The sequence below is a fragment of the Micromys minutus genome (genome assembly GCF_963924665.1).
Source record: "Micromys minutus genome assembly, chromosome: 1".
Lineage (NCBI taxonomy): Eukaryota > Metazoa > Chordata > Mammalia > Rodentia > Muridae > Micromys > Micromys minutus.
In genome coordinates, this window is record NC_137969.1 from 68,329,872 (window position 1) to 68,350,220 (window position 20,349).

The window sequence follows — 20,349 nt, forward strand, 5'->3', positions numbered from 1 at the left end:
AGACAACGCTCATAGCATTTGAAAATATAAAACTGTTTTATATACAATCAATAGTCTAAAGTTTTCAAAGAATATTTTGCCTCTTTTCTGGCACAGTTAGAAGCAGCAACTTTTATTAATTAAAAAAAATTCTTTTGCAGCAACTTTTAATTAATTTTTTTGGTTGCTGTTGTTCTTTATTGTTTTTTTTTGTTTTGTTTTGTTTTTTGCTTTATGTCTATTCCAATTAAGCAACAGATAAACTATGTTTAGAAAAAATCTAGTATACAACCTAAATTCTCTGAAGTGTTTCCTCTGTTAAATTCCAAGTCTGACCTAATTTGATCTCCATACTTCGGTGATAAAGTTGTCCAGAATGGCTTCCTTATATAGTGAACTGCGGCCTAGCTTGATGTTATGTTACTCTAAAACTATATACACTCTAAATCAAGCAATTAAGTATCAGCTAATCACAGCAGATAGACTTGCAACAAACTGGAGAATGGAAGATTTCAAACCATGGCCAAGCAAGAGAAATGCCAAACACTTTTGAGTCAAGCTTTATGTATTTCACATCCTTTCCTCTGGCTGTAAATGAGGAAGGCAGACCATTTGGAGGCATCTTTGGTCTGTAATATTACCTGGCCCTAGAACTTTCTTCTGTGCAATAAAGCTTGTTAAATTTAACTTGTCCTTGGAGCCTCTGTTATGGAATCTAGGCAAGACTTTTCCAGTATTTATGAAAAGAATAACACTTCTTAGTAAGCAATTCCTATGGGATAGTAAAGGCTTCCCCATCACAAAGGATTTTCCTGTGGTTCAAACAATTTGATGTCTGTTCTTTCTCCCAAATTGCCAGTCGGTGAAACAGCAGTACACAAAGCAATGAGTAAACCATATTTTGAAAGCTTGCCTATACGCATAATGAGAGAACATTGTGGTTGATCTGAAACTGTTTTCTCTGGTCTAGAAATATTACTGAGGAGTAAATACACTCACGTTTGCTTTCTTAAGAAAGTCAAAATCAAAGATCTTGCATAGATATTATGGGAATTCTAAATATTAAATATTTTGCTTCTTTATTATTTTGAACTATGAGTTATTTTGTGATTATTTAAACTAGTAAAATATAATTTAATAGAGGAAGGGGTAAGAAATATAAAACAAAACAAAAACAATCCATCTTCATAAGTAATTCTAAGCAACTTTTTGTTTATCAGAATATGTTTTAGATCAATTTTTATAAGCTGAACATTATATTGACCTGTTTATACTTAAATGTTCTTTGCAAAGGTTATTTCAATAAATTTTAACTTGTTTGTTGAAATAGATCTGTTTGTAGAACATAATTTATTACATCTGTAAAATAAAAATTTGGTTCTATGAAATATTTATAGTACAAATACAAAAGCATTTGTATAGACACGTTTATTTGAGTGCCCAAGAAAGCCATATAAATTAACTGATGCTGGTTTTCCAAGAGAAAACTAGTTGAGACTCTAACCCTAGCACCAGGGAAGCTGAGGCAGGAGTGCCTGGAACCTGATGTCAGCCTATGCTAATGAGACCATGTCTCAAAACCAACCAACCAAACAAACAAACAAAGATCACACACTACAAAGCACAAACAGAACAAAAAAGACTGCTTTTCAATTTTTGGCATTGTGGATACTTAGAGGAGGAGGATGAGTGATTGGTGCAAATGCAGAGAAATATTCTCGAGATAGGAGCAAACTGTCACAACAATGAATGATTTTAGAGACCAGAAGAAGCAGTTGCTCAGGCCTGAGGAAGATGAGTGTATGTTATGTCTCTCTCTTGAGGATGATGGCTGTGTGCTCTGTCTCTCATGAGAATATTGCATTCCCTCAGGGTGACAGTCACTTACCATTATTTACAATCTTTTATTATAACTCAGTATGTAGAGCTTGCTCATACTTTCTCCTACCCTGTTGTTCTTTCTGTGGGGCCATTCTCTCTAAGGGAAGTATGGCTCCTACTTACCAAGTTCATCCTCTCAGACTTTCTATCATCCATTAATCAGACTGCCATCCTAACCTTAGCTTCCTTCCCATTGTCACTTTAGCACTCTCCTCAGTATTAATTATAAGAAACATGAAAGTGTGTGGGTGTGTGTGTGTCTGAAAATTGTGATCTCAGAAAAGAGAGGGTTACTTATGTTTAAAAATATCCTCAGTTTGGTGCAACCATTAACACAAAAATACTTACGCTGCTTTTGACATCTTTCAGCTTGGGCAGAATGTCTAGTCCAAAGCCATCTGCCTGTCCCCGAGTCTTGTTCCCAGCATTCATGTAGTTCCCAAAGGCTAGAACCAATCCTAGGACCTGCATAACTCCTGGACCATTTTTTAATGTCTATAAGACAAGACAACACAGATTTTTTTTCTTATACACTGTCTTATTTGAATCTTCTAAGAAAAATACTAAGCTAATCATATTACAGTGATAGTTTTGAGTGACAGCCAAGCTATAACCTTCCCTGCTATTTAGAATGTTTCAGAAACAGTGTCTGAAAGTTAGCTTTACAACAGCAAGCTAATAATGAATATGATTGTAGAAGCTAAGACGTCCATCCTGGTCCATATACAAAGAGAATTTCTACAAAATAATGTCACCTCTGTTATTCTTCATTGTCTGCACAGTAGGCACAAAACAGATTTCTGGCTATACACTGTAGAATCCCAAAGGGCAGGTAGAGAGACTGAACTCCAGGTTTAGGTTTGCTTTATTACAACTTCAGGCTCATTGCCCCCACGAGCGTCTGACTTCAGTTGTTTGGTACCATGTCCTCTGAAAGGATTTCTACAACAGTTTTCCATTCTGCCAGGAGCTTTACCCCAATCACAACAAATGATCCCATTGATCTTTAATAAACTATTTGTAGTGCTAATAGTTTGGTCCTTCCAGCCCAAAATGTATTTGTTGCATTCAGAAGGGTATTTATCTTCCATGGAGTCAAGTGACTTATCCAAAAACCATTTAGGTGCAATAAACATGAACATTTTACTGAGGTTCCATTTCAAATAAACAACACAAACATAAATGAGTGCCTTCAGATCACAACAATTTGCAAGTCTCATAGCTTTGGTTTTGGCAAAGCATTGGCAGCCAAGATCCTAGGAGACTAATACAAATTGGTCAGGCTCTCAATGTGGTCCCACTGCCTGTGAATACATCTAAACACATGCTTTCATCCTAAAGTCCCCAAACATTCCCTTTTGTGGGATTGCTATCCCTTGAATCTACAATTACTTCAAGGGGACAAGAATTATAAAAATAAATAAGAACATGATTGAACACAATTAAATATCACAGTTCATGTTTCTTTCTCTGGAATCGAACCTACCTCACATAGTTTTTGTAGCAATTCCAACTTGCGACGAATTGAGCAAATGCTCTCTGAAAATGTTGACTGAAACAGGATGCAGAAGACTCGCTCTGAGAAGTTGGGGATTAGGGACAGCTCATACAGGAACCTAAGGAAACAAATGGAAGGAGGAAGGAAAGGTGTAGAACCCAAATAAAGGTGTCTCCTTTATTACTAACATGCACACAGGCTGTTCTCACCTATTCTGAGAGGCCCACCCACAGCCTTGATTGGCCTCCTAGGTCCCTAGACACACTTACTGTTCAGGTTTGTCCAGAGACTTTGCATTTTCCTTGTCTTTGGAGGATCGACTGTGCTTTTCAATTTTTTCCAGTTCATCTGACTGTGCTCTCTGGAAAAATGAAAGCCGAGTGTTTTATATTGTTTTGTTTTATTTTCAAAACCCTTCAAGACCTCCTTTAGATAATAATGATCTTAATACAGGAGAATTTTCTATACTTTAATTTCTTAGCCTCTGTTGTGGAAACACTTGACTTAATGCATGAGATATCTTAAAGTGTATGTATAATAAAATTCCTATCATGCCAAAATCCCAGAAGTAATGCTACTGACTATTAATGATCTGAAAGATAATTATTCATCCTAGCATAAAATAATAGTTTTTCTCTTTTTATTAATTTGGCTATTTTTATTACTTTCTAGAAAGCCATAGTTTTTTTTTTTTTAAGTAATCTCTTTCAAATTTCCATGAAGTTAAATTAGGAACTAATTTAATCTTAAATCTTTTTAAAAATATCGAACTAGTACAATAATTGTGGATTGCTTTTGTTATACTTAGAGAAAAGTGCAATTAAACTATTAAAACATGGAATAAAAATAAAAATTTTAATGAGTGTGTTGAATATGATATTTTGATACAAAATAGTTTCAGCCATATTGCTCCTGTCTCATTTCATTCTGTACAAGTGTAAGTACAGGTTCTATTATTTTGTTTCCTCATGGGAGACAATCATCTCTATTTCTTGTACAAGTGAAGGTTTTATGGATTACATGAAGCACAAAATTGCTTTTTTTTTTTTTTTACAGAATATTGGTATATTTTATTTGTACTCAGATATAATTTTATACCTCACAAAGATGTGTCTGATGAATGCAAGCTGCATCTGCCACATGCATTCCAGAGTCATGCATAGCCATATGCTGGGTTGAAGGAAAGTTTTCAGAACTCAAATGTCCTCAACACTCTACTCAGTTAGAATGGATGTACGAGACTGAGGAAAGAATTCCCCAGAGAACGTGCAGCCCAGCATCCACGTGAGTAAACTGCTTTGTACTAATTAATGGCTCATCCAGAAATGAAGATTTTTCATTCATAATAATAACCATTTAACTTCAAAAAGAAGCATCTTCTAACTGATGACAGGTCAGCCAAACAGGGAAGGAGACCCACAGAGTTGGATACATTTTTCTTTGGAATGGGATGTACCATTAAAAGGATATGAAAAGAGAGGTGAATTCTGTCAATGTTCACAGGCTTATGTAAACCAGTTTCACCTAGTCTGCAACTTCCATACTTCCCTAACTTATGAGGAACTTGTATAAGAGATTTAGAGGAACAATGATCAATGACCCAGACATGGCTTAGTGGTTAACAGCTGGTTTTTCTCTTGTAGGGGACCTAAGTTTGGTCACTAGCACCCACAAACCAGGCAGCTTATAACTGCTTGTAACTCCACCCCCAGGGAGGTTTTACACCTTTACCTTCTGTAGACATTTAAATTGACGTGCACATCTGTAGATGTATGTGCATACACACATAATTAACAATAAGCCTCAAAAACTATCACCTGATTTATTTCTCAAGTATGTAAAGGGGCAGCCCCACAACTATCACCAAGATGTCTCTTGAAGCCATATTATAAAATATGCTTAATGAGAAAGACAGCACTGTTCTTATTGTCAAGAGAGAACAAAGTAATGTTATAGAAGAATATTAAATCTGGAAGCACTGACTATACAACAGATATGAATGGAGGAACTTAGATACATCTTTCTAATTCTCATTACCTCTCCATTAAAACAATACATGTGAGCTATCTGAAATGTATGAGCCCATGTTTATTCTATACCTTAAACTCCACCAGAAAGTAAAAAGTTTAGCTTGCTACAACTTCATTATATAACTGTATGTGGAGCTTTCATGTTGTTTCTTGAACAAATAAATTAAAAAATACTATACCCACCAGAATGAGTATAAATTAAGTCATCTACACACTTGTCCAGTACAACTCTATTTAGAACTTTTCATATAAAACATAGTCATATGTGTGAAGGTACAAGAATGAGGTCTATAATATACTACATTTGTCAGGCAATGTTGTGTTCATATGTTTCGTTGTGTTCTTTTTAATTATGTCTGATTGTTCTTGGATCATCACCCTGAATTTCTTCTTGCAAAACATGAAGGATCGAGTAAATGTCTGGTGTTTTTATACCTATTGAGGTCTCACATTCTTACCCTTATCTTCAACCATACAAATTATCTCAAACTATGACTGAAATTTGTACCACAACCCAGAGTTTAAATAGATGGTTTAGGGTTTGTTGGGACTCCAAAGTCAATTTGGTCTCAAATGCTCTTCTTTCCCTGGCCCACCAGTCTGTGGTTAAGCATAGATGCTGTGTAATGAAAAAAAGGAAAGAAAAAAGGAATTTGGATGATCCATTTTAATTTATTCCAAGGTATATTGTTTGCCAGACTCTATAATAGACTGTCTAAATCTATACATATACATAGCTTCAAATTTACACAAAATCTCACGGTACAATAGATCAAGTGGCAAATAAACTACTTTCCCTCCTGTGGGTCTTTTACAGCTATTTCTTCTATTGTTTTGAAAGTTACATGTAACTCTCTACATGGGAAATGGGATGTTAGTGAGTCACATAGTGTTTGCTAATGGAGATTAGAGTGATTTGCTGGAGTGGTTTCATTCTGTAGATCACATACTCATATACCAACCAATGACAGAAAAGACCTCCCAGTTTCAAACAATCACTTAGGACACCTATTGCATCTGAGCACTGTTCATTTCCAATCTTTCAAGAAATCCCTTGCCAAAAGAAGTCATGTAAATACATAGCACAGTAACTATATCTCAGTGACTTCCATATTTTAACCATGTACACATCTTTCCCACTTCCACTTCGCTTATTTGCAAAAGAATAAGGTTAGACTCTTCTCCAAGATTTACTGCTTGACTATAAGTGAATCCTAGTTGTAAACCCAGAAGTTTTCAGCAGACACACAGTCATGATACCAAAACCTCAGGCATCCCATTCACCCAATCTCAAGCCAGTGCAGATTTTCTGCTTCTCATCATTAATTCCACCAGGTATTTTAATACCCATTATTCTGTACTCAGAGCCCTTGACAATCATTCATGGTCAATAGCTAATTCTGCCCAGTGGGTCTTCATGAGTCCCTCCTCCATCCATGCTGAGATTTTTGACCGGTTTGATCTTGTACAGGTCTTATACACAGGTAACTACAACCACCCAGGAGGAAAATGGCTCTATTTTGTTTGGAATACACTGGTCCATAGTGGTCTTAGGCAACATTATTTTTTAGCATGAATGAGCCCTGAGTCCTGAGGAGAGTGGTGGGATGTAGAAGCCCCATTTAGGACTGAGGACTTTACAGTCTCTAATTCATTGCACATTAACGAACAATACGATGATACCAGGCATGGCTCATACTTGACAAGACTCTATGATACATGACAAGTCTCTGTGATACTTGACATGGCTGGTCTTTCTTAGAGTTGTCAGGATTCCCAGCTTGTTAATATTGTTAATTACTTTCTCCAATCTTAGCACCACTTTCTGGTATCATGAAACCTACTCCATAAGGAAGATGCTTCAAAGAAAGAACTGGCTTGATTTCTGTATACCCTGTGACACAATTTGTGGGAGCTTTACCATTATGGTTTTACCATCAAGTTACTGAGAGACTACTGATATTTCCTTTCTTTTGCTCATGTCTCTCAATGTGATAAAAAACAAATGTTTCTCAAGTGTGGTTCCAGAGAGCATGAATTTGAACTCATGACATCCCTTGAAAAAAATTGCATCTATTTTGAAAACTCATTATGCTAAGTAAAAATAGTTGTGTTGGTTCAGACTATTTAATGTCCTTATTATATACCTTAAATATAGTATAAAACTGGTATGTAGTTAGAAGTGAGAGAGAATATGTATATGCAGTATAATTACCAAAGATATAAGTACTCTAAGGGATATACAGTAAAAATACTAGGTCAGTCAAAACCTTTTCAATTTTTTTTCTGGTTCTTTCCAATCTCATGAGGTTACTATATTAAAATTTTGTACCTCTCCTCATACACCAACATCTATTATTTCTAAATAGTTTAGATAAACTTGTACTTAGTTACATCTTTCTCATAAATAAAATGCAAAAAATCTGTTAGTTTTCTCAATTTCTGCTACCATGTATCTCCTTTATTACTTATACCTAAAAATGATATGACATATATCTTTGGTTTGTATTTTATTTCCAAGCAAGAGTTTTGCTCCATGGAATCCAATACTGTCTCAGCACTTTTATCAACATGTCTAAAATCAAACTCATACATTTTCTTCTCCCCAAGCCTTCAGTGACCTTTATTCCAATGCCCAGGAAACAATGCTTCTACCAAGAGAGATGGGAGGTCATCTAGATGTCTCTGTACTTTTACTTCTATGTGAAATAAATCACTGGGCCTCTCATGCTCCTCTACTGCCATCATTCTGGTCCTAAATACCATGATGTCTTCATACATTGCTTCAATATCCTGTCTACCTAATATAGGTGCAAGCACCTCCAGCTCTCTCATAACGCAAGGCGATATTTTTGTTGTTGTTGTAGCTTGCGTCTTAACAATGAATATAAGACTAAGAATAAACTATTTAAAGTATTTTTAAAATTTTTTATTGGATATTTTCTTTACTTACATTTCAAATTTTATCCCGTTTCCCATTTCCCACCCTGGGATCCCCCTATTTCAACCTCCCTTCCCTGCCTCTATGAGAGTGTCCCCACCTAATTCCCCCTATCTTCCTGCCCTGGCATTCCACTACACTGACGTATTGAGCCTTCACAGGGCCAAGACCTCTCCTCTAGTTGATGCCTGATAAGGCCATCCTCTGCTACATATGTTGCTGTATCCATGGGTCCCTCTATGTATAGTCCTTGATTGATGGTTTAGTCTCTGGGAACTCAGGGCAGGGGGGTGGATGTTGTTTCTGGTTGGTTGATATTGTTCTTCCTGTAGGGTTGCAAACCCCTTCAGCTTCTTAAGTCCTTTTTCTAACTCCTCCATTGGGGACCTCATGCTCAGTCCAGTGACTGGTTGAGAGCATCTGACTCGGGTTCTGGCACAGCCTCTCAGGAGACAGCTATGTCAGGCACCTGCCAGCATGCACTTCTTGGCATCTACAATATTGTCTGGGCTTGGTGGCATTATATTGGATGGATCCCCACAGTCTCTGGATGGCCTTTCCTTCAGTTTCTCCTTCAAACCTTTTCTCTGCAATTCCTCCTGTGTATAATTTGTTCTTCTTTTTAAGAAAGACTGAAGCATCTCCTCTTTGCTCTTCCAACTTCTTGAGCTCCATGTTTTCTGTGGATTGTATCTTGAGTATTACAAGCTTTTGGGCTAATATCCACTTATCAGTGAGTGTATAACATATATTTTCTTTATGACTGGGTTACCTCACTCAGGATGATATTTTCTAGTTCCATCCATTTACCTAAGAACTTCATAAAGCCCTTGTTTTTAATAGCTGAGTAGTACACCATTTTGTAAATGTACCACAATTTCTGTATCCATTTCTCTGTTAAAGAACATCTAGGCTCTTTTCAGCTTCAGGCTATTACAAATATGGCTGCTATGAACATAATAGAACATGTGTTTCTGTTATGTGTTGGAGGATCTTTTGAGCCCAGGAGTGGTATAGCTTGGTCCTCAGGTAGTACTATGTCCAATTTTCTGAGAAACCACCAGACTGATTTCCAGAGTAGTGGTAGCAGCTTGCAATTCCACCAACAATGGAAGAGTGTTCCTCTTTCTCCACATTCTGTCCAGCATCTGCTATCACCTGAGTTTTTGTTCTTAGCCATTCTGGTGTGAGGTGGAATCTCAGGATTTTTTTGATTTGTATTTCCCTGAATACTAAGAATCCCTAAATACTAAGAATGTTGAGCATTTCTTTACCTGCTTCTCAGCCATTCAATATTCCTCAGTTGAGAATTCTTTGTAATATTTAAAGTCATTAATAGACGTTCTTCATACTAGATTGATAGCACAGACCCGAGTATTCTCTTTAGTAAGGAGCTTAGATTTTAAAAGCTGAGTGATCGTTCTAGCCTAAACCTCAGCATTTATACAGCCCATCATGATTTTGCCATCTATGTTCCATTCTCAATGGCTTTCTCTTTAGTTCTTTGTATAGATTGGGTTCTTATAAGTTGTTTCATGCATGTAAAGCATCCCTTACACCGCCCACTCCCACATCTACCCATGCTTGCTTTACATTCATTATCTGTAGTTTGGAGAGGCTTTTGTGAATGCCCTCCTCCCCTGAAATATTCTAATTCACCCTTAGTAAAACCTCTCTGTCCAAGTGTACTTTCCCTAGTAGTGCATATGTCTGCTTTCCTATTCTGCTTTCAATTTAACCACCCCTTTTTGGAATAGAAAAGTAGGCATAGGAAGAGGAGGGTACAGTGGCAAGAATGTTTGCTTTAGAGTAGTAGAGATCAATGCATCTGACAGCAATGGCCATGAGCAGAATCAGATTATATACTGGACCATGGCTGGATAAAGTGTGCCTTTCTCAAAGAGATGAGATTAAAAAAAAAAAAAAAGCCCTTTATACTCTTTAATTCATTCCTCTATCCCAGCATCAACAACCATACACTTCCGGTAATTCTCCTCAAGGTCTCCCCTCTTTTAACTAGCCCTTTTCCTCTATTCCAACTACTTTTTATGTTTGCCATTACAGCACGAAAACTTGTTCGTTCTGATCTAAATCCCATACTTTACTCTCCCACATTTTCAACAACTGTGGGAAGGTAGCCCATAATATTTGACAATGGAGGTCTTCTTGGACATCACAACATGGCTCCGTGCTTCAGAAAAATTTTCAGAGCCCAGGATACCAAATCTAAATACTTCTATAATTGGTGAGTGCATTCAAAAGATAAGGTTTTGTTGGTTTGTTGTTTCTACTAAAAGAAAGTGAGGTAATATAACCACAGATAATATGTATTGATACTCATTTGTATAAATGGTAAAAAGTTATGACAGTCTTCTGAAATAATTTATATAACTAACAAGCTACAAAAGAAAAGAGATTTTGGATGAAGTCAAATGCCCAATGGAATTATAGAATAAAAGTCTTGGATTTCTACAGAAGAAAAAATACAGTAAAAACTATAGCCAGTTTTATGAATATAATAATGGGTCATATTTATTTAGAAGGAAGAAATCTTTCGTAGCTTCCCACTCTTTTGTTAACTATAGATAAATATTCAGAAGTGCTTTGACAGCATGCCACTGTCTGACCCAAAAGGCCCCAACCAACCACACATGGATTGGATGCTTAAACAGAGGATTTTTATTTCTGCTCCTCATAGACCAGAAGCTTTACTTGTAAGGATTCCACTATATCTAAATCTGCTTCTCTAATGATTCATTATTCTAAACCAGAACTATGTAGACTTCCAGGCTGAACTTCATCACTACTATAGGGAGGCTTTCTGTGAGTGTTTTCAACAACTCCAGACACAGGGCCTACAAACCCCACATTAACTAAAGCCAGTGTGTCTTTGTCTGTAAGATGCTCTGGCAACATCAAGACTATTGCTGATCAGTCACAAATTTCTTCGCCATTTCACAAAGAAAGCTCTTCCTTATGAGTATAATCAACTTTCTTTATATCCAAGCATGCATGGGGACAGGTAACAGCATCTAACAGACAAGATTTCAGAAAAAAATGGAAGCTATGAGACAGACAATTCCAGAAGATAGAAGTATTTGTTGCTTTGGAAGGGTCCCAGTTCTTTTGAAAATTCTTTAAACACAAACAAACAAAAAAAACTTAAAAAAAAAAAATCACAATCAAGACTTCAATGAGTTATTTCATCACAGAGTACACCAAACTTTTTTTTTTTAATTTTGCAAGAACTAAGTCAGGAATTATTTGATGTCATCTTTTCTTACTTCAGGAACTAGAGAAGAAATGCCAGGCTCTTAGCAGCCATGTGAAACACTACTTACCTGTAGTCTGGAGCACACAGCTTGGTTTGAATAAACCTTGGCTGGCTGTGAAATCTTTAACTGCATTTCTGTTGTTCCATTTTGCTTATGTCTCTGCTTCAAGACACAATGCCCTGCTTGTCATCGTTTTGGTCATGGTTAATTGAAGACACTTCCTCTCCTGGGCACTGCTCACTCATGTGTGTCTGTTTGCTCAGATTCATGCCTCAGGAAAGACAGCCAACTCTATAGCAGGTTGCTCTCACTGACGCCATACACCATCAGAATTTGACCATTAGAAGGAAGAGGATGTAGAACAAACCAGATCTGAAAGAACTAGGCTGAGGTGTAGGACGAATCATATTATAGTTGCCATGTTCAAGTGATGACCCAGGGACTAATTGCTCATATAACTGGTTAAAAACTTTGTAGAAGGATTCCATTTTGATTTCCAAAAGTATATCTTATAAGAGGGCCAAGTTCATGGTCTTTCCTGACAGGACCAACAGTATGCAGGGCATGGGTCTCCTGTAGCCTGGCCACATAGTCTCGAACAGTCTCTGTGGCACTGGGATTTGCTTGTTTGAAAATCATTTATGGAGAGTACTGTTGGCTTTGTGCCATCCTCTTCCTTGTGTCTATATGGTAATACTTGGAATTCCTCTGCTGAGTCATCTGTTATGGGTTTGGGGTACTAGCTTGGCCATTCTGCCTCTATTACACAGTTTATGTCATTAAAATCTCAGGAACTTAGAACAATGGCTGACTATTGATTTATCAGCTTTTTTTTTTTTTCGGTGCTTTAATAATGCTGAATAGTTTCTCAGGAGGAGGTGGAGCCCCTTATCTATCTCTGAATTAATACATGGGTGGATCTTGAATGAATCACAGTTTACTGATTGGAAAAAAGACAACTATTCTAAAGATAGTCCGGCAACATCAGAACAGGTGCATATCAGCCACACCTCTGTTAACCCACTTCACAAAGGTGACACTTTTCAGTGAATGCTGTCAACTTCCTATAGACTCAGGAGTGGATAGACCCAGGTAAGCACATCTAGAACATAAGATCTCAGAAAATACACCAAGTGTTTGGTGTGTGTGTGTGTGTGTGTGTGTGTGTGTGTGTGTGTGTGTGTGTGTGTGTGAAGCTTGAAGTCTGGCTGCCAGGGGGAGAAAAAGATAAGGAGAAGGTAGGGGGTATAATTGAGAGGAGAGTTTAGGAACCTTTTCAGGGGTGGGAGACTTGAGAATTTTTATTGTGGCAATTAAGCAGCATATACAATAAAAAGGATAAGACCCTTCTACCCACACAGGTACCTATGCAAACTCCAACTGCAGACAGGGGAGCATGTGAACCAGGAAGAATCTAAAACAGCCCATAGAACACACCAGAGTCAATTCTCTTTGCAAGTGTACTCTTATTAATATTTGATCTTCAGGAAATATGAAAAGGTCCTCAAGACAAAAGGGTACTATTTTGCAATCTACTATGAATCTATAATTATTAAAAAATAATATATACTGATGTTATGTTGTGCTTCCTGACAGGAACCTAGCATGGCTGTCCTCTGAGAGGCTCTACCAGCAGCTGACTGAGACAAATGTAGATATTTACAGCCAACCATTGGGCTAAGGTCAGGGATCCCTATAGAAGAGTTAGGGGAAGGATTGGAGAAACTGAAGAGGATGGTGATCCCATAGGAAGACCAACAGTATCAACTAACCCATACCCCTGGGAGCTCACAGAGACTAAGCCACCAACCAAAGAGCATATATAAGCTGCTCCCTCCCCCAGCACATATGTAGCAGAGGGCTGCCTTCTCTGGCCTGAGTGGGAGAGGAAGTGTCTAATCCTGAAGAAACCTGATACCAGAGAAAAGGGGGATAAAGGGGACATGGTGGGGTGGGCATGAGACAAAGCGGGGTTAAGAACTGTTAGAAGGGGGACTGGGAAAGGGGATAACTTTGGAATGTAAGTAAATAAAACAATTAAGAATAAAATAAAATATTTTCTCTCCCAGCATCTATTAGTTGCCTATGGTTCTTTGTCTAATTGTGGGACGTGGCAAATTCTCTTCTCTCCCATGATACCATGTCTACTGATATTGACCTTGTTCCATAACACTCATGTATTTATTTCAAACTATTTTCTTAAAAAGGTTCGGAATATAGTGTCCCCTCCCTCTATTTGCTCCAGTTTCTCCCAACTCCTCTCCTATCTGAATCCATTACAAAAGAACAGGCTTCAAAAAGATAAAAATAAAATATAACAAAATGAAATATAATAAGATATAACAATAGTCATCATTTCAATGTTGAACAGAGATAGGTCAACACAAAAATAATAGAGCCCCAACACTGAGAACAAGAATCAGTGACCCACTTTTTCACGCATGAAGGCTTCCCGTAAAAGTACTACCGAAAGCTTTAGTATATATACAGAGTGCCTGATAGAAGTACTGTGATTGTCTGTGTATCTTTTAAATATTTCATGGGTAAAACAAAACAGAAGATTTGATAATATCTGTCATTTTGTAAATTAAAATATATATATATATGTATATTGTGTTATAGATAAAACTTTGAATGTTTAAAATTTGGTTTTCTTGTCTCTGTACTTTGAAAGTAAAGTACACACATATATTATCAAAGGGCCACTTAAATTATCCTCTGGTACATTGCACATTCAAGAGTGTGGTTTGTATATTACTGTTTTCTGACTTATATCTCTTTTAATTATTCTTTTCTCCATTTATTTGTCTATGGCTGGGGTGAGTGAAAGCAAAGGCCAATTTCTGAGTCACTTCTTTCTTTTCAACATTTGTGATTCAGGGATCATACTCCAGTTGTCAGGTTTGGTGGCCAGTAGCCTTATCCACTGAGCATTTTGCCACTCCACACCTCTCCTAATCTTAAAATCTTTCAGGATATTTTCACAGTTATAATGATTAATATTGGTAATCAATTTGATAGGATTTGGGATCCCCTTGGAGATAAACCTCTAGGATTATCTGTTAGGAAGTCTCTAGAGTATTTAACTGAGATAGGAAGGTTCTTTTTGAATGTGGGTGGTAGAATTCATGGGTTGTGGCTTGAAATGGAGTAAAAACAAGAAAGCTAATTGAATGACATCATTCAGTTGATTCTTGACTAAGGATACAATGTGACCAGCTACCACAGAGTCCAGCTATCATGCCTTCCCAACCATGATGGACTGTGTTTTCAAACCCAAATAAACTCCTTCTCAAGTAAAAGCAAAATAAAAGTTTCAAGTATAATCCTCAACTACCATTTACAGATTTTGTTCCTGGAATACACAAAACCACCTAATAGCCTTAAAATTTCAGAGGGTGAAATGAATTAAAAAAATGGCTACAAAGCTCTCCCAAAATTGAAAGTTACAGATCCAATGGACAAAGTCTTTTGTAGGAACTTCAAAATATTGAACATTCAGCTACATATGACAGAACACACACACACACACACACACACACACACAATCAGAATTAAATATCCATGAGACACCATCTGGAACTACTCAAATTCCTAAGTAAGTCCAGTGAAAGAAAACATACTAGGAGTTCTACATCTGATTAAGAGAGCTAATTATTTACTCCTTTAATAAATTTATTGCCCAATTAAATTTCAGATGCTGTAATCATGAGCAATAAGCAAGGAAAGTTGGTGACCATATCAAGCATCATACGTCAAGGCCGATGAATGTTTTTTTCTCCTCCTGCGTAATTTCAACTCAGGACTTAGTTTCAGTGATAAGAAAGGTTCCTATCAGGCATGTAAAATAAGCAGCAGAGCAGGAGTTGCAGTTTCAGAAAAGGACATTTCCTAGAGGCCTGGGTTCTACCCCTCCTCCATACCTCTTCCACACACACACACTGCTACCATTATAAAACAAAGAAGGGGGGAGGGGAGAGAGAGAGAGAGAGAGAGAGAGAGAGAGAGAGAGAGAGAGAGAGAGAGAGAAATGGAATGAAACAAAAGCCCCTCTCTTTACATAATCATACACAAGCCAAACCTGGAAGTTTTCTACCTAAACCACAATGTTCCCAGACTTAAGTACATTCATTTAACATCAGCAGAATAAAAGAATGCTAAGGGTGGCCTAGTGGACATTTATAGCACCAGGTTGAAAAAATTTATTATATCTGTTAGCCAACTGTACCATTTCACTAATGCTTCATGGAAAATTACTGAAAAATGTTTAGTGTGTGTGTCAGAAGTTTCTGTCCTCCTCCAATTGCTGGATGGTTGAGAATGTATGTGCAAGAGACACTTTCTGCACTCTACCGAGCTAAAAGGCTTGTTAATACTGTCAAGGAAAGAAGCAAGAAGAGGAACACAGAGAAATCGAATTTAGATGAAAACAATGGCTGCTAGAGACAAGATTGTATAAACAATTCACCACCGCACCAAAGATGTAAAATTCATGTTCAGAGTGAAGGGGAGAAATGTCATGAAAGGACCAAAGGACTCTGTAATAAAAAGAGACACAAACAAGTATTCCTATTATTGAACAAGGTTTACATTTAGAACTCAAACACGAGAAGAAATAGAAGCAAGGATCAAAGCTAGGATTAAGGCAGTACTGAAGGACTGCAGACTTATTTATTGAGGATTGTCTCTGTCTACTTCTCTAAGGCAAAAAGATGGCCACAGTTCCCCCACCCTCCTTTTAAGTAGTAGAAACATTGCATAGCTCTTAATTTTAGTCACTATGAACCAAAAAGAGGTCAGTAGCTGGACTGTTGTTCTTCATAAGAATGTGACTTTGACCCAGTAAGTGTACTGTAACTCCCAGCCCCCCACTGTTCAAGTGATATGTGGGCTTCCAACTCTAGCTGAATGTCACATTTCTCCTCCTCCAAGCACTACGATCTTTCTGATCTAATCATCTTTATCTAGGGGAGAGGGGACTTAAAGTGTCTCATAGACTGTGGGCTTTTATCATATAAAAATAAAAATATGCAAGTTGGCATGAAAATTCTAAATGGAAAAGTTGCTGCATATTTTAGATGCAGAATGAAATTATATTCTCCTTCCGGTAGAGGGAAAGTTGATACAATAAAGTATTTCACAGTAGTGGTTTAAGATTGGAAAATAAAATATGCATACTGCAGAAAGTGTTTTCCAAGTATTAATATGCATTATAATTTTATGTTCATTATTTTAAAAATTTAACTACTCTTTTTAATAGCATTTTAATATAAATATTAATAGACACAGAGAAGCTCATAAAGGAAACTACAATACATATCTTAGACAAACTTTGCCTCAATTTAACCACGGGTTCATCATTTTAGTAAATGGTGATGGAAGTGATACAGGCATTTTAGTTATTGTATCCAAGGAAATAATAAAATGCCAGTAAGAATACCTACCTATCTACTTCATTATATCTTCTGTTTCAGTATATCCAAGAATTCCATTTAGATTATTCAAAATTCATATAGCATTATAAATTACTCAATTTTTAGTTTGTACTATCTGTAGCAAACAGATTTCCATTTTCTAGTTGTATATAAATAACATGCACCATTAGTATATTTCTTTAATGATTGGATGGAAGACATTCTGTTTGTTGCAAAATTGAGCGCAGAAGTGGACTTGTGGCATTGAAAACTGACATCTTGGTGTAAAAGGTATTCACCCAGGGTCACTGCAGATAGCTCAATTAGAGGTGCCTCCACAAAAGGCAAGGGAGGAGCAACGCTCACCTGCAAAGCCAAAGTCAAGGTAAACAAAGAGGTAAAAAACTTTCAGTGATGAGTTTGAGTCCAGCCTGGTCTACATAGCAAATCCTAGGAAGGCCAGAGATACAAAGGAGCCCCTATCTCAGGAAACAAAATGAAACCAAGGAAACTATGAGGTAAGAAGCTAAAGAGCTCTAGCTCATCTCACTTTGGATAACAGATTCTGCTCTTAGACTCTGCTTTCTGGGACACTGACAATGAAGCCATAGACTGTTTATAAAAGAAAGACGCAACTGTCAGCTTCTTGGTAAGATCGTTCGTTGGACATCTGACCCATAACTCCATGAAAGAAAATAGAGGTACTTCTGCAATGAGACCATGTCTTAAAAATGAAGCCATTAAGTGAGAATGAGGGCCTTAGCAGGAAAGCAGGCAATGGAACTGAGAACCTGGTTCCCTGCAAGTCCTAATGTTCAGCACAGGAAGCTGAAGGTCAGTCTTGCTCCTCAGCATTAGAACAGACCAAATCGGATAGGAATTGTGCAAGACACAGAAGCCACGGAGCCCAGTGACTCCTACCCGGCCCTTTCCCACTTGAGTCCTGCTAGAGACAGAAGGACCCAAGAAGGTGCCTTTCAACACAGAAGCAGTCATATCAGGAATTCATTCCATACACTCATGCTGCCATTAGCATTCTTTTGCAGTGGGCAGTAGTCAAAGTAGAGACTTCTAACTGGTCAAAGTATTGGGAGTAAGTGATTCCTTATGTGTTCTGCCCTAAAGAGAACATTTATCTCAACTCCTTTCTGCCCAAAGTTTGGGAAACATTTTGGAAAAAGAAAGAGTCAGAGATAGGGAAGTGTGCTGTGAAATAGGACTGTCTGGGCATGGCATGGCTGTTTGCTCATGAACTCACAGAGCCCAGGGTTACCTCTGAGATACTACAGGAGATCTGGCCACTCAACATGCAGTCAAGGGTAGGTGCACCTCATGAGGTCCCCACCTCAAATTTGCATTCGTAGCTCAGGACAGAGAACTTAGAACTGTAGCTCAAGACATTTACACTTGTAGATCAGGGCAGGTTAGCAGATGTAGGTGTGGCAGTCTCTTTGTCTCTTGGGATCCCCTCTTTACCCTGATAGTCCCACCTGAACTCCAGAAGATGTTTACAGATTTTTGATCGTTAACTTGCTTGTTCCCTGACTCAGAACTGATGTTATCTTTCTCCATGTAATTAAAGTGGTTTAAAGAAGGACTGAATAAAGAATAAAGAAGGCTTCCGTTCAGCCTCCAGATTGTCCAAGTCATGTTACAATTTTGACTGTCTCTTTTTTCTTTCAATCCTCGCTCCTGCCCTGGGGAACATGTTTGTTGTTTGACGGAGCTGGTCTCAGACAGAGAATGAGAGCAAGAACACAGAGAGCAAGAACACACATAAAATCGGCAGGATGTGTGGTTTGAAATTGCACGGTGGATTCATCTTGATATAATTAATATATGTTCTGCATATATCTGACATTACAGATAATGCAGTTAAAATTCTAACCCAAAAGCTCCTAAGTTAGTTTTGTGAAACATGTGGTCAGTGTCACATATTCAAATTATGATTGTAAAAATCTTATTTGCATATATAGGGTTCCTATACATGTGCATCTGTATGTGTGCATTCCCCAGTGAGTGTGTGAGTGTGGAAGTGAGACTGATAATAAATCTCTGTCTTGATTGTCTTCCACCTTACTTTTTGAGACAAAGTTTCTCTTGGAACCTACAGTTTGCTAATGCTGCCAGGTTGGCCAGTGAGCTTCAGGGATCATCTTGTGTCTGCCTCCCCAGTGCTGAGGTTATGGACATGTACTGCTAAGCCTGCCTTTTGACATGGGTACTACAGATATGAACTCAAGTTCTTGTGCTTATCTGGGAAGCACTTACTGAATGAGCCATCTCCTTAGCTCCAAACCCTGGTATTTAAAAACAAATAATACCCAAAGGAATTTGTTCAGACTGGTAAGTTAAACACATACCATAAATGCTTATATATCTTGGTATATGGTTTTGTTACACTTAAGTTTATGTCAAGGACAGATAATACTAAGGAAGGAATTTCCATAAGGTTGGAGAGATTGAGGATGTGGATTAAGTGAACAGTAGATAGGCTTGACAAGTGAGCAACAGCTAACATCGAACAGAGAATGCAAAGGAAGAGGAATACCACACTGTAAATGCATAAGACGTCTGACTGGGGAAACAGTCCTCAGGAGAGTGCGATGGAAGGGAAACTGATGGACAGTCTCAGAAAGAGCTCTGTTCACTGCCGCTCTAGTTTAACAGTCTAAGTACACCGGTGGAATTGAGAGCAGACAGGAGATTGGAGGGCAGAAAGCAGAAAGCCAGTTAAGTAGCCAGAACTTTATAGAACTAAAAACATACAGACAAAGCCCAAACTCAAACCAGGCAGATTCCCCATTGCAAAGCCCCAGAAGGGAACTGCACAGCACACATAACACTTAGCAATGGACACCCAGGGAAACAACACTTAGCGCTCTCAGGAAAGGTGCCTTAGGAAAACCAACCATCAAAGTCTAACGTAACATAAAAGAAGAGAAAGAGCAGATATGACAACTAATGCCATTCTCTAGTTACTACTGCAGCCATGTTGGTCAGCTTAACTTACTCACTAGGATTCCATGCAACACAATTGTTTATTGAAAAATAAGCACAGTAAGTTTATGATTTTTTTTTTAAATTAAGCCTCTGGAACCAATCAGTGAGCGATCCTACAGCTTTTCATTTTGGAATCTGTAATTCCCCTTCAGTGTATTTACAGGTGAAAGCGAGCATGCTTTACAGAGATCCCATGAACCAACTCAATAGTGAAATAGGAGAGTGAGGCTTTAAAATAGCTACACTGTGAAAGTCAATACATTTTTTGCTTGGAGAACCTGATGGCTGAATGGTGCTTCAAACATGAATCAATTAAATTCCTCTAGGA

General features: G+C 37.7%; 1 protein-coding gene across 1 annotated transcript in view; it reads right to left on the reverse strand.

Moving 5' to 3' along the window:
* FMN2 (formin 2) overlaps window positions 1-20,349 on the reverse strand; it is a gene marked incomplete at both ends in the record, with an annotated part of 296,886 nt that overhangs the window by 108,486 nt on the left and 168,051 nt on the right. The window contains 3 exons of the mRNA XM_080929057.1: window positions 2,209-2,355; window positions 3,347-3,476; window positions 3,628-3,719. Coding sequence (XP_080785183.1) covers window positions 2,209-2,355; window positions 3,347-3,476; window positions 3,628-3,719 — 369 coding nt within the window. The remainder of the gene's footprint in view (window positions 1-2,208; window positions 2,356-3,346; window positions 3,477-3,627; window positions 3,720-20,349) is intronic.